This window comes from Stegodyphus dumicola, chromosome 5 (genome assembly GCF_044657685.1).
Source record: "Stegodyphus dumicola isolate Sdum_Otavi_A_Nest chromosome 5, ASM4465768v1".
Classification (NCBI taxonomy): domain Eukaryota; kingdom Metazoa; phylum Arthropoda; class Arachnida; order Araneae; family Eresidae; genus Stegodyphus; species Stegodyphus dumicola.
The window spans coordinates 38,398,490-38,414,659 of NC_140772.1; the positions used below are offsets into that span (position 1 = coordinate 38,398,490).

Here is a 16,170-nt window from a genome sequence, read left to right on the forward strand (position 1 = left end):
CTTTATGTTTGTTCAAAGGTGCCAGAATGTCTTATTTATTACCTTTACCATTAAGTAATTTACTAGGTAAACAGGTGCTTGAACGAATCCGGATTTTTTTCTTTTAGGTAAATCACAATTATGTAATGTTTAATCGGGGCAAATTATATGAATCAGTATAATTATGGGAGAAAGTGGGAAGGATACATATGTGAGCAGGGCATATTATTATTTTTAATAAATTAAATATATATTTATATAAAATTTTAACAAAGAGCCTTAATGACTTTATCCTTAAAAACAAAATATCAAGTTTTAATGAAATGTTTTACATTTTACAAAAACAACAAATACAAGTAAGTGTGCACAAGCAAGAAAATGGAGGGGGGGGAAGAGAGAGGTTAAAATAAAAAAAAAAGTTACAAAATATTAGATATGGTAATTCCTGCCGAATATCGATCCTTAGTGTCAGCTGTTTTAATAATTCTAAGTTTGGGAGTCTGCTTAAAAAGTTTCTATTTATCATTCAATGCAAAATGCTTGTATAAAGCTGGATTGTTTCCCCTCCTAGCAAAAGCCTTTTAAAACCTGCATGCTGCCCATCGTGATCCAAGTGCACAGCAGATTTTTAATATTTCGATACCTAGATCTGTACCGATGTCATTTTCGCTGATCTGAGGGTGAGTGGAATTCGTCATAGAAATCATATAATATATTAAGTTATATTTCAAAAATAGTACATTTCGTGAATGTTTTTATTAAATCTTCTAATGCTAACTGTAAAGAGTGAACTATGTAGTTCCAGATTACAGTGTTAGGAAATTGTTGTAGATGAGTTTAATAGCTATTCCAGCATTAATTCTACAGGTATGTATGCATTCAACAGTACTACCTTTCTAGCTTGAAGCAAGATAAACAAGGGGCTCGCGAATTCAAGATAAATTTAACAAAGGTCCTAAAACTCAGCCACTGACGATAGATCAGAATGTTTCTGTGTATACAAGTAATCTAGTAAAATAACAATTGATTTGTTTTGGGCATTTTTAACGAGATTGTAGGCTTAAGGAGGTAGTGTAAAACAACAGCAGTGTAAAAGGATACTTAGTAAGGTAGTTGTATATGATAATACATTCAGTATAATATCCTGGTCTTTATTTATTATTCCTTCTGCTGTCATTTGTGATACTGCGACTGCTATAAAGTATGTTCAAATTCATAACCGACGACACCTGTGTCGCTATCCTACCTAGGGACATTGTGAAATGCCATTTTTGAATTTTGCAAGGCAATGCATAGTCTGTGTTGATCTTCATTGTTACTGTGTTGATCTTCATTATTCATCCTCTTCAGGTTGTCAGTAGCTTATATTTATGTACTACAGCAGGCAGTATGTTGCATGTTACTGATTCACGAGCAACGAAAGTGAAATCCATGAAGTGAGGTGATATCGAAAGATGTGCATATACTTGAAGATAACTTTCGCTCTTTAGCAATTCCCATCCTTGCCGTCTGACCTCGTTCAGTACACTGGCCATACAAACTACTGATTTTTTCGTGATTATTCATCAAATGATTTCTGAAATTATATTATTACATGCTTATCATCTCTGCTTAATCGGACTCGCATTCGGGCAGCTTTTATGCTAAAGTGAGACAATAAAATTTAATGTAATACGAATTCATTGTTAGACAAGCTCATAGTTGTAAGCCGTACTGAAATTGTAAAATCATTGCATTGTACTATATTCAGCTTAAAGGCACCAAAATGGCACAAAAATGGGGTGAACCTTCTGATCACTAAAACTGCGTAAATGCTGCAGGTCGTTGTGTGTTGAACCCTTCCTCTTTAGCTGTACCCTCCCTCTTTAGCTTAAGTAATAATGCAGTTGGGTCCTAACTTCACAATAATATAGTGGCCTTCTCTTTCCATATCCACATTTTACGGGAGTAATTAACTTTTATATTTTTTATTTTAAGTTTTTAAATTCTTTTTACTTCGTTGTTAAACTGACAAATTTGTGTCTCCATTTCCGACGAATCAGAAAAGCTTACCATGGCCTGTTTAACAGGAGAAGAACGTCAGACATTGGTAGCTCGACTTGGGTTCAGATTTGTCAAACAGGTAGGCTGTATGAGATTTTCTCGTGTATAATGTAAATACGAGTCACTTTTCAGAAAGACTTGCACAAGAATCCCTTCCCTTAGGCAAATAGCCCTTGCTTGCTTTGCCTTAGTCCGAGTTCTCGTAACAATAGAATTCACGAAGAAATGAAAATTTGCGTTCTTCGCAGTGTATTTTTACAACCTTATTTGTAAGTTACATCAAAATTTTCTAAATAACCAGAATAGTGAAATCACTAATTTAAGTTAAGCAAAATTCTAAGTTGATTCACATTGTTTTTCAAGTGAACACTTACAGTGCTTATGATTACGTTATTAAGATCATAGCTTCCTCTGGCAATTTTACGGTCAATTCGTTAATTATTAATAACTCTCTGTTATCATTTGCTGCTAATTTCTGTATTTTCAGCGAGTTATTAACATATAAACTGCACAAGTATCTGTCCATATTTCATCTTTATCAAACGTTCAACAGAAATAAGGCTGTGGCCTATAGCATAGGTTATTTTGTTCGATCTGAAAGAAAAGTATATTTCAACGTCTTGTTTGCATAATATTACTGAGTTTTCCGATGAAATAAATGAAGCTATTTACTTTGCTTTTTCGAAAGTGTTTTTTACCGTTTATCGACAGTTCGAAATAAATATATCATTGCTAGAAATATTTAGTTCCAAAATCGGAAAATTAACTTTCCCTTCCCCTCTGTGTTGTTCTGTTTTTATTCTCCATTTCATTGGCCTTGGGTACCGGAACTGTTACTAAATATGTGAATTCAGTGTTGTATGTCTGCTTTCTCAGTAAGTGATTCCTTTTTCTGGCTTAGTTTATTTTTAGATGTTAAAGGGCTACGCGCTTTTCTTCATCTTCAACAAAATTCTTTCCCTGTTTAGCGACTGCACGTTTAAAGAATGCTTCTATTTTTGGTTCTCTTATTTAGATTAATAGTGACTTTTTGTCATCTGGTCCTAAATACTGTGTGAAGGTAATATTTCTGTATATTCCAAAGTACTTGAGGGGAGTACAGGATTGGTATATTGTTCTTGGAATTGATTACAAGGTTGGGTGTTTTCCAGAACCCAATCTTTACAGAAAGAATAGAATGAAAGTGGGCGAAATTGGTAATGATGTACACCCGTTGAAGTAAAGGGTATCAAATCTGAAAGTTTAAAAAACGGGAAGTGAAGTGAAAAAGTATGCTGTATGCAACGAATCTCTTATCCATTCATCTGTATTTCCATTCATCTCATCTCCATTCATCTGTATTTATTTCACCTCCCTAAAACCTGCTTGATGTTCTAGGTATGCTATTAGCAGTGAAAGGTGAAAATTGGATATCTTTATTGATATTTGTGTATTTTTGAGTCAGTTGTAAGTGCTAATTGGATAGTTGATAGCGGGCGAGTGCACCAGTGCTAGTCAGTAGCTGTTGCTCTTAAGCTTTCAATTTTCTGTGAGCTGATTTTCGAGGAAGCAGTGTTTCATCAGCATAATCCTGAGTGGATTTGTAAGAACGAATTAGTAGGACATATGCGTGCGGCCCACGCATTTTTGATAATACCGTGTTTGTGATACTGTGATTATTACTTGTCTGAATGAGCCCTTATTTTAAGCTCAGCCACTGATGGACCGCATTTACCTGATTTTAGCCATGTTAATAGCATCAGTAGTCCTTTATTCTAATTGGAATGCTCTCAGACACCTTATTCTTTTAGAAATTCCTATCTATGCAATATCTGAAAAATGGAAGCTTTTCGCTTTTGCATTATCTTACATCCACATATTCGTTTTCCATGATCAGCTACATAACGATTATATCAGTGTCGTCCCCCACATTCATGGATAATATTCGCTGTTACATTAAATATGACATTCATTTCACATACTCTGACAGTAAAAGAAAATTCCGGCACCAAGAAGGAGTTGTGCTCAGATGACATCTGTCAAATTTGGCGCTACGCGCATAAGTGGGGCTCTAGTAGTGCGATTTGAACATGCAAATCAGGTTTGCTATAAATACGCGCTGTAAAGTTTATGAGCGTTATTGATTGTTGCGATTTGACATAGTGATGTTAATCAAGAATACATTTAAGCCATTATCAGACAAGAAGACAAAGAAGTCATTATCAACAGCTCAGTGAGTTTAAACGAGGTTGTGCAATTGGGCTACAAGACGGTGGATTTTCTTTCTGCGATATTGCAGAAAGACTTGGCAAGAATGTATCCACTATGCATGAATGTTGGCAGCAGTGGCTAAGAAAAAGTACTGGCTCAAGAAAACCGAGTTCCAGGCGGCCACGTAGCACTACTAAAAGAGAAGACTACCGTATTCGACGGTACTGTGGCGCATGGTACTGCGTCTGCAGCTGAAATTCGAGCTGCAGTTTGCACCACAGTGACACAAGGAACTGTTACAAATCGGTTACTTGAAAGACAGCTCCGAGCCTGATGCCCTGTAGCGTGCATTCCACTGACTCCAAACGCTTTTTCTGATGGTTTTGCCTTCGCGCCAGTGATGGTTATGTTTTGGTGAGGAGGAAGCCAGTTGAACGCTTGCAACCAAACTGTCTGCGGCCTAAAGACACTGGACCTACATCTGGAGTTATGGTCTGGGGAGCAATTTTATATGACAGCAAGAGCACTTTCGTGGTTATTCCACGCACCTTGACTATGAATTTCTACGTCAGACTAGTGATTCAACCTGTTCTGCTGCCATTCATGAACAGAATTCAAAGGGGTGTTTTCCAACAGGATAAAGCTTGCCCTCATACTGCTGTTATAACACAACATGCTCTACAGAGTGTCGACATGTTGCTTTAACCTGCTAGGTCACAAGAACTTTCTCCAATCAACTACGTATGGGGACATCATTGGACGACGGCTCCAGGGTCATCCATAACTAGTGTTACGAGACTACCTGAATTTTGTTCATTCAGTCGGTACTCCATTAAAAGAAACTTATAATCAAGTAATATGGGCAATCCACCCAATTAATTTACTTAAAATAGGCAATCCACCTTAATGCAAGGTCATGGTGCATTCTTACTTCATTTATTCTAAACAAAAAAAAAAAAAAAAAGTCTGAAATGTTTCAGATTTTAAATTACGTCCAAAGGGGCGTTTTTTTTAACATTTTGTGTGTTACCTTTCTTTATTAAATATCATGTTCCTCGCACTTAAACCATAAGATCCAGTGCAACAGCAATATCGCAAAATAGTTTTAAAACGAGCATATCTTTAGAATTTCCGATACAGAGACTCACGCGCTGGAGATAAAAATGTTTTTTCTGCACAACGTTGCCATTGCTCGCTTTGAAATCCTTCAGTTTGTTAATCAAAAATTCGTCAAAGTTTTAAAAAATAGGAAATCGATCATAAAACAAATTTCAAATTTCAAATTTGGTCTTCCACATGCTCATATTCGTTGGAGGATTACGTTATTCAAAATTCGATGACTCTATGTACCGTTGTTTTATCACAATACGAGAAATTTACATACATTTACGCAGATTTTCATTATTTAATTTCTTCAAATATAATGCAGGACTCTTAACATTTTATGGCAACAGTTTGAAAAGTGAACCGACATTTATCCGTCCGACGCAAAATGCCAAAACGAAACTAATAGTCCTTCGGGATTCAAATCCCTTTGGACTAAAAATCTGAAATGTTTCAGATTTTAAATTACGTCCAAAGGGGCGTTTTTTAACATTTTGTGTGTTACCTTTCTTTATTAAATATCATGTTCCTCGCACTTAAACCATAAGATCCAGTGCAACAGCAATATCGCAAAATAGTTTTAAAACGAGCATATCTTTAGAATTTCCGATACAGAGACTCACGCGCTGGAGATAAAAATGTTTTTTCTGCACAACGTTGCCATTGCTCGCTTTGAAATCCTTGAGTTTGTTAATTAAAAATTCGTCAAAGTTTTAAAAAATAGGAAATCGATCATAAAACAAATTTCAAATTTCAAATTTGGTCTTCCACATGCTCATATTCGTTGGAGGATTACGTTATTCAAAATTCGATGACTCTATGTACCGGTATTTTATGACAATGTGAGAAATATACATACATTTACGCAGATTTTCATTATTTAATTTCTTCAAATATAATGCAGGACTCTAACATTTTATGGCAACAGTTTGAAAAGTGAACCGACATTTATCCGTCCGACGCAAAATGCCAAAACGAAACTAATAGTCCTTCGGGATTCAAATCCCTTTGGACTAAAAAAAAAAAGATACAATGTTGCCAAACCCGTAAAAATTTAATCTTTTAAGAAATTGCATTTAAGCAATCGTTGAGTTGCTCGCGACATCTCCTCCCACCTTTTGATTCATGGTGGGCGGAACATAAATCAAAATACAATATACTGAATAACGAGACTAAACAATACTTAGTATAATCATAAAAGGAAAAAAACTAATTAAAACGCGAAGGTTTTACAATAGTTCTACCACATCTAGTTTTAATTATCTTATCAGAAAGTTTAAAGGTAATTTCTTTACTAGCAGGAATGTTAAATTGGTTTTGTTTAGGTAAAAACAAGTTCTCGTCGTCCATCACTTCCAAAGGATACAGTCGTTGCACAGGACGGATCAATTCACCTGCAGCTGTTTTCACCTTTGCCACTCTAACACAATTATCTTGACTCTGGAATAGTTCAATAACTCGACCAGTGGCCAGTCCAACCTTTTTTTGTTGTCACTTCCCACAAGTACCACATCTCGTAAATATATTTGTCTTCGAGTAGCTTTATTATCTCTGGACTGAATTAGGAGACTCAAATATTCGTCTCTAAATCTTTTTCTGAGATCTTGTCGTAATTTCTGCTGATATCTATATCTCTTATTGATATTGACTTCATCTATATGGTCTAAGTCCGGAACTCCCACCGTTCTTATATCCTGAATGAACATAGAGGGAGTTAAAGGCGTTAAATCTTCAGGATCTTCAGATAAATAATTTGACGGTCTTGCGTTAATTACAGCTTCCGTATCGCAGAGAATGGTACACAGCTCCTTATATCTCAAGCAGGCTCTTCCTAATATTCTTCTCAAAATTTTCTTAACCATCTGAATAATACGCTCCCACCAAGGGGGATTGAACTTCCATGTAATCTTCAAAATAGAACATTCTGTAAGAATCTTAAGTTTTACTAACGTTTATTTTATTTTAAATCTTTACTATCACTTCTTATTGTCTACTTCCGGCCAGAATTATAAGCGTTAACGTATTTATGCAAAGTTTGTCTGGCGAACGCCAAGTATTTAAGTTGTGGCTTTTTGCCAAGCGAGAGAGAGGACGCAGTTAGTCGAAGCAGGCCGCTTACCTTAGAAGTTTTACTCAGTTGCTGGTTGCCTTCCAGGCCAGAGGTTTAATCCTCTTGATAACTTTAAACGTATTGTAGTGTTCACAGTTCTCTGTACTACATACGGCTTCCTGTTAATATAAGGCCAATCTTCCCCGTTTATTATTTTAAAGTTAAATTAGAGTTTAGTTTTATTTTTTATATTTTTACGTTTAGACCACAAGTAGTGGGTCTTTGTATTCCGAAGTACGGAAGTTATTGTAAATAGAGAAAAATAAAGGGTTTTGTATACCCTTCTTGTGTATCCTGTCTACTTCCCACGGTTATTGAACATAGCTTTAGTAAGCTCTCTGTTCCGAGTCAGGTCCTTGCATGTTCCTGAAGAAAGTAAGACGGAACATTGAACCTGATAATTCTTGCATAATTTTGCTCCAATCGAGTGAAAGAAAGAGGTTGTTCGTCCCGACAAAGTTCGTACCATTGTCAATATACATAGTTTTTGGTCGTCCACGTCTGGCTATGAACCTTCTGAAGCCCAACAAAAAATCTTCGGTGGAAAGTCCTTGTATCAGTTCAAGATGTATGGCCCTATAAACAGCACATGTGAATAAAAGTATCCAGCTTTTCTTTCCATCCTTGAGAAGATGAAGAGGTCCAGATAAGTCTACTCCAGTTACTTCAAAAACCAGAGCGTCTCGGACCGTATCTTCAGGCAGTGGAGCTGGAACTGTTTTGATTTTTTTTTTTTTTTTTTTTTTTCATTATATCTTTTGCATCGAATGCATTTTGCGATTACCCTTTGAACCTTTGCGTCCTCTTAAAATCCAAAACCGTTGACGAATATCCGTCAAAACAATTTGAACTCCAGCGTGTGAAAGTACTATATGTCTTTCGAAAATTAACTTTTCTACAATTTGATGATCAGAAGATAAAAGTATGGAACACGAAATAATCTGTATCATCTCTTCGAAGGATTTTTGTCTTCAGTCTCTTTATCAGTGAAAATGCAAAGAGTTTTCAACTTTGATTTTGTAGATTCGTTTTGGAAAGATTTTTTCTGAACAATTAAGAAAAGCCTTTTCTCAGCTGCTTCTATTTCCTGAACAGATAATTCTTCCTTCAGTTTGTGATCGAAATTTCTAGAATTATGAAAGAATCGCAGAATCCAAGCTATCAGCCGAATGATTCTCGAATATTTAGAAAAACGATGCGAGTACCATTTTTCGTTAGGAGAAACTGAGGGCAGTTATTCCCTTTTTTCTTTCTTTAGAAACGTCTTCCATACTTAATTTTATTTCAGAGACGGGCCAATTTTCTTTAGGCTGTTTAAGCCACGGTGGACCCTCCCACCATCTGGATCTGAGCAGAACTCCAGTGGAACATCCTCTGGATGGGAGATCAGCCGGATTGTCGCTTCCTGGAATATGCTTCCATTGTTCCTTTGATGTTAAATTTCTTATCTCCTTCACTCGATTATGTACAAATGTTCCCCAGTTATTTTCATGCTTGATCCAGAACATAACGGTAGAGGATTCAGTCCAACAGGTACTTGATATTCCCTTTAAATCCATCGCTTCTTTCACTGTTGCAGTCAGATGAGCTCCGATCAAACATGCTAACAATTCTAATCGAGGCATCGTTATCTTTGTTAAAGGAGCCACTCTACTTTTAGCTTCAGTCAAATGAACTTTTACCCCTTTCTCACATTCGCTTCGTAGAAATACCATTGCGCTATAGGCGGTCTTGCTCGATCACAAAAAGTGTGAAAACTCAATTTTTCTTCCGGGACTTCCGGGTTTGGACATAACTTGGAATTTTGATCTCTGTTAACTGATGTAAATCTTCAAGTCATTTATTGAACTCCAGGCGAATATCTTCTGGACAGGTTTCATCCCAACCAATCTTCAGGTTCCAGCTATTCTGTATTAACAGTTTCAAACGAATCGTTACTGGACACAGAATTCCTATAGGATCGAAGATGCTGTGAACTGTCGAAAGAATATATCTTCTAGTAATGGGTTTTTGCTTGAAATCAATTTTTTCAAGATCACAAAACAGAACATCTTTAGTTTTATCCCATAATAATCCAAGAACAGGGACAAGTTTTTTTTAACATTCTTCACCTGTTAGACTGGAATGTTCCCAACCTCTTAAATCGAAACAACACGTAGCCAGAATATGTTTAGTTTCAAAAATGAATTTTTTAAGTTCATCTTGACTAGTTACCGAAGTTATGCAGTTATCCACATAGAATGCATTCCTTAGCTTTTCTACGGTTTCGGGAAAATAGCTTTCATTTTGTTCCAAATGGTAATCTAGAACGGCAGCTAGTAAGAAAGGGCTGCTTGTAAGTCCAAACACTACTCGTCGCTGACGATAATTTTTTTGTTTTCTTTCCTTATAATCTTCCCATCATATGAATCTAAGAAAATCTTGGTCTTCTTTGGACACAGATATCTGTAAAAAGGCCTTTTTTATATCCGAAACCATACCAATTTCTTTCTGACGAAATCTCATAAGTAATGGAGGAATTTTTTCGATAAGATTTGGTCCTGTTTCTAGACAGTCGTTGAGTGAAAATGAGTTCTTACTTCTACACGAAGCATCAAATACAGGGCGTACCTTCGTAGTAGAATTTCCTTTAAAAATACCTCTATGAGGCAAATAATGACAAGGATTTCCCAATTCACTATCTGGTACTTCTTCGATGATAGTTTCCTGTAACCATTCCTTAAATACAGCTTCATAGTCATTGTATTTTCCTTCTTTAAATAGTTTCTGAGTAGTAGTTATGCATCTTTTTTCAGCTATATCTTTGTTTTCACTTAACGTCTCGTACGTCTCTAACCACATAGTTTGACGATGTAACAGCCATTTTCATCTCTCTGAACGGTTTTTCGAAAATGCTGAAGAATGGACTGTTCCGTTTCTTCTTTAGTTCTTGTTTCAGTAGGATCCTTTATATCTATAGTATCTAATTTTCACAAATCAGCCACAGAAGAACTTTTAATCAGTAAAGATGTCACTAAGTGGGATGAAGTTTCGTCAAACCTTTCTTCGGACATGTTTCCCATGATAACCCATCCTAAATAAGTTTCACATGCAATCAAATTGGATTTCAATGTACATATTCTTCCTGTAAATATATTACCACAATAATCTGCACCTATTAACAGATCAATATCAGGACAACCTTCTCCATAGTCAGTGAGCCAAATTTTATTTTCTCTTAACGTTTTCTTATAAAGGTCTCTTCTCAACCGAGAAATGATCTGCTGATCCAAAACCTTTATGTTACAGGAGAAGTCCCCTTTCAAAGATATCAGGTTAACGTCATAAACATAATGCTCCTTTTTCTCAGTTGTAATCCCCCCAAATAGAGAGTGAATTAAGATTCTCTTTTCTGTAGGCTTCAAACCTAGTTTCTTAGCTGTTTCTTTAAGAATGTAAGATTGTTGTGAGCCAGTGTCAATATGTACACGTACTTGTAGCTCTTTCCCTTTAGTCTTCAGTTTTACTTGTAACGTTTGAAGCAATATTTCGTCAGAAGTGCATAAGTTAGAGGAACTAACATCAAACGACAACTTTTTCTCAAGTTCCTGTACGTTACCTTTCATCTTATTTCCAGGGAGTTCTGGGCACATCAAAATCGAATGTTTTTTACTGCAAAGGACACATTTGATGTTGGACTTGCAAAATTTAGAACGATATCTAGTTTTTAAACAGACAAAACAGGCCTTTTTGTTTTTTAAAATTTCTTGTTTTTCTTGAAGCTTGAGTTTACGTGCAGAAAAGCAATCTTTACTTTCTTGTTATTTATCACAAAATATGCAAAAATTTTTTCTTTTATTCTCTGTTGTTCCCGCAAACAAATCTGCTGCCGTCGGTGGATTATTAGGAACAGAACGCTGTATTTTTTCCTTCTGAAATTTGTGTTCCTTACTAACAAATCCCTTTGCTAAACGAATACGTTCCTCCCCTTCAACTTCAGCTTTCAGGAACAATAATAAATTTTTAATTTCTCCCCATAAGCATTTTCTTCAGAAGAATCGAATTTGATGTTAACTATAGGGTTTCTTAACCAAACTCTAAAAATGTCTTCCGGAATACACGATTCTACAAGAGGGAAAAGTATAGCTGAATATGTATCGGATGTTAAGCCTATGGACTCCAAGGCTCTTAGATGTGATTCTAATTTATCATATAATTTCAACGTGTCTAACTTTCTTTTTTCTTCGGTAACATTTTTACAACAAGATTTAAAAGTTCGCGTATATAAAATTCAATTAGTAATTCCTCCCTGCCGAATCTTGATTTTAAACATGCAATAGCTTTATCATAATTTTCACATGTCGGTGGGTAACTATCAACAATATCGCGAGCTCTAGAGCCTTCCTGGATCCAATTAGAAGATTAAGGAACAGCGCAATCCGCAACATTAACTGAAATGCCTTAGAATCAGTAAAGATAATTTTACTCTAGCTTATACCGTCTGTTATACACTAAACGTGCATGCATAAAGCATATAAAAAAAGGTTTGTGGCTTTGAGGTCCGGATTATACAGTCAAAAGTCCGGATAATGGACTCGTCGGGACTTCGGCGATTCCGGATTATAGATCATCAGTTTAAATCTGGTAAGATGGCATGCAGAAATTAAAAAATATGAAACCGTAATTTATGAAATAAAGAGCAATTATGATCTAAAGGGTATCAAAATTTACAAAAAAAAAAAAAAAAAAAAAAAGCTTAATATTTATTTGTTTACTAAATCCTTTATCCATTTTTTGCAGCAATTCCACTTTTTGTTTGATGGACATCGAAACATGCTTTCCCTTTGTAGATCCAGCATCGGAAATTCTATTTGACATAATCGAAAGTTCCAACTTACTTTTATAAAATTGCTCTAACAGTCTGCAAAAAATAATAGGCCGGATCCAATTCAAAGATTAAGGACAACGCAATCTGCAACATTAACTGAAATAGATAATTAGATAATTTTAGCTTAGCTTATACCGTCCGTTATACATTAAACGCGCATGCGTGAAGGTTTTGCGTTGATGCTTGCGCAGAAAGTTTGTAGCTTGAGGTCTGGATTATAGATCATTCCGGATTATGAGTGTCCGGATTAACGACTTTTGACTGTAGATCATTCCGGATAATGGACGCCCGGATTACGGACTTTGTACTGTATTTTACTTGCTTTGCTATTAGGCACTACGCAGAAAGAGAGGAATACCCTGTGGAGGACTTCTTAAGGGAAGCTGGCTTGTATCCATATCACACGGGGAAACCACGAAAATGCCCATGCAGCCAGCCTGTCTCCGGGGACTTGAACCCCGGACCGAAACTATCACTGTTTGGTGGCTTTTACCGCTCAACCGCTGGTGAACCTAGTGTATGGGGATTATTTTCAGAATTTATTGGGTCTACCTAGGAAGACAGATAACTGCCCTTCTTCACTTTTTAGATCATTAAATAAACTGCAATTAGAGTTAAGATGTATCTGAGTTTTGTTTCTAACTGCAGCGTGAAGAGGCATGAAACTTGTATTTTCTCTATTTTCTTTTGGAATTAATTTGTGAATACTGTATTTTGTATTATTGTTATTCTCAACCATGTTTACAAGAAGCTTTTGCTTTCATTTTTATCAGTGGTGATTTTTTTCCAGAAGTGCAAGGACTGTAATATACAGTCAAAAGTCGTTAATTCGGACACCCATAATCCGGAATGATCTATAATCCGGACCTCAAAGCTACAAACTTTCTGCACATGCGTCGCGTTGACGCATGCGCATAGGCGATTACGCGTGCGTGTAAGACCTTTACGGCTGCGAATATGCGTGTGCGCATGCGCATAATATGTTTACGCATGCACGTTTAATGTATAACGGATGATATAAGCTAAGCTAAAATTATTTAATTCAATTAATGCTGCAGATTGCGTTGTTCCTTAATCTTCGAATTGGATCCGGCTTATTATTTTTTGCAGACTTTTAGAGCAATTTTATAAAAGTAAGTTTGAACTTTCGATTATGTCAAATAGAATTTCCGATATATATTTACTAATATGTAAAGGATCTACAAAGCGAAAGTATGTTTCGAAGTCCATTAAACAGAAAGTGGAATTGCTGCAAAAAATGGATAAAGGCATATGCTTTGATTATCTAATCATTCCGAAATATGTTTATCAATTTCACGCTGCTCTGCTGGGGGAGGGAAACGACGCGGCGCTCAATGAATTGGAAGTTGATCTGTCAGCACTATCCTTATCTTCAGGGCAGATGTTTTTAATTTATTTGGCTTATAATTCCGTACTAAATGTAGTATTTCATCTCGATGTACTCCGTCTTTGATGATTTAAATCAAGTTCCTCGTCGTTATAATTGGCTTCCGATAGTGAAGAAAGTGATACAGAGGTTATTGAAAACGAAAAAATTTCGTTTGACGAATTAGTCGGTATTCTCGACACAGCAATTATAGTACTTGAACAGCGGAACTTTGTAACTAAACAAGAAATTATGTCTGTTTAATAGAATTAAAGAGAAAGTATTATCACATGAAATGAAGCAACTTAAACAACTTACATTGAAAGAAATGTTTAATAAAGTAAACAAATAAATAGTAAGCTTTTTCTTTTTGTAAATTTTGATACCCTTTAGATCATAATTGTTCTTTATTTCATAAATTGCGGTTTCATATTTTTAATTTTATAATTTCTGCATGCCATCTTACCAGATTTAAACTGATGATCTATAATCCGGAAAAATCGATAATCCGGAATCGCCGATGTCCCGACGAGTCCGGGTTAACGACTTTTGACTGTATAATAAACTGTTAAATTCTGTGCATCTGGGCTAAATTTAATATTTATGTATTGTTTATATTGAAAAATATGCTTAAAACCTCTTTGTTCTTTAATTTTTGAAAGGAAATGCATTAAATAATATTTGAAAATTTTGAACTTTCTTTTTAAAGCATGAAGAGCAGCTAAACAAATTTTCATGTATTAGACAGAAAACGTTAGAGAGTATAAAGAATTCACACACAATATGTTTTAAATTTGAATAATTTATCTTTTATGATGTTTTTAAAATTCCCTGTAGTTATTCAATTTCAAAATGGTTAGAATTTTCCCCTTAAATAACTTTATTATTCATTAATGAAAATTTTAAATATTTGTCATATTTAAAACTAAAAAAAAAAATAATGTTTTCATTTTTCTTCTCTCCATCTCAGCTTTTGAAACTTGGCAAAAAAGTTTTGGGTCCAGCATTATTCCGATTTTTAATGAGGCATACATTTTATGGACACTTTGTTGCTGGTGAAAATGAAGAAGAAATTCTACCAGTTATTAAAAGAATGCATTCATTTGGTGTAAAAAGTATACTTGATTACAGTGCCGAAGAGGATATAAGTGAAGAAAAAGCAAGACAAGTTGAAATGAGGTATTAAAAAATAAGGAGGCAGATCTTATTTGTTTATTTACCTAAGCATATCTTGATTATGTAACTTTTACTAATTTATTTATTGTAATTTTGCAAAAATTTTCCATTCTGACCATCAAGTTGTAAATTGATTTATTACCTTCTAATCATACGTATTCAAAATGTGACATAAACCAAAACTCTGTTCACATAAGGGTATAAGTATATTCAAATTAAATTAAATTCAGAGTGCAAAATCAGTGAAAGTAGAAGTTAAAGTAAACCCAAAATAATAAAATAATTGGGTTAGTTAATATAAAATATTTACACACACATGCACAGGTGGATTAATATTACTTCAGAATCAGTATTAAAAACGAAATTCTTGATTTATTACAACAAAATTTCTCTTCTTTAGAAGTCTTTTTTTTGCCACATTATTAAGATTTTTAATGCCAGAAAAGCCTTTGCAGATTTCCAACAATCTGTCCATATTCACTGCTGCTAGCTTGATTATTATGCAGAATGCAAATCAGTAGCAAAGTGCATTTAAGTTTAAACTTTTATTGCTGAAAAATTGTGGGCAAATAAATTCTTGATGCATATTATGTAATTTTTAGATTAATTAAGTAAATTCTAATGCAATGAAATATGCATCCCCCCCCCCTAAAAAAAGCAAGAATTTATCTAAAGCAAAATATTTCCTGAAATTCATGATCAATGTTTCGAGTATTGAAATTTTGTTTATTTACATTCAAAACTGAATGCAGATTACATGCATTCACAGTCATAAAATATAATTCTACCATAATAACAAAAACAAGAGTAAATTTTGTTATCTTGTTAGAATTAAATGTAAATTTTTAACTAAACCAATATCAGTAAAGTGAAAATGCCCCTGTAAGGAGAAGTTAACTAATTTTGCCATTCTTAATGTAAGTTGTAATATAATTACATTTTTCCTAATGTTTTCCTCTGTGTTGCTAACATCATGTTGTCTGGCCCCTCTCTTCTTTCTTCTTGGAAATTTCCATTTCTTATTTGCCATGGAAGTGAATCAGGAAAACAAGTGTTTTATAAGCACAAGCACAAAGCTGTCGATATACGAGAAATGGCAAAGCAGCATTCGTTCTCATACCTATGATAATGTGACCTCTGCTTGTTCAACTCTGTGGTGCTTCAGTGCCTTTGGTTCCTGCGTAGTGTAAAATGTCCCTGCACCATCCAACGAGAGCTACTGGATCGTCCTGTATTCAAGAGTGTGTGGCTGTTATTTTGAGCCTTTAGTGAAATGCAGTGGGGTCGACTTTCTCATCATCATTATTGCCCGAG

At 35.0% G+C, this 16,170-nt stretch overlaps 1 protein-coding gene across 2 annotated transcripts in view; it reads left to right on the forward strand.

Annotated features, from left to right (window-relative positions):
- LOC118182125 (proline dehydrogenase 1, mitochondrial-like) overlaps positions 1–16,170 on the forward strand; it is a 153,663-nt gene that overhangs the window by 76,601 nt on the left and 60,892 nt on the right. For both annotated transcript variants that reach the window (XM_035351421.2, XM_035351422.2), the window contains exon 2: positions 14,651–14,859. In XM_035351421.2, the coding sequence (XP_035207312.1) occupies positions 14,651–14,859 (209 nt within the window). The remainder of the gene's footprint in view (positions 1–14,650; positions 14,860–16,170) is intronic.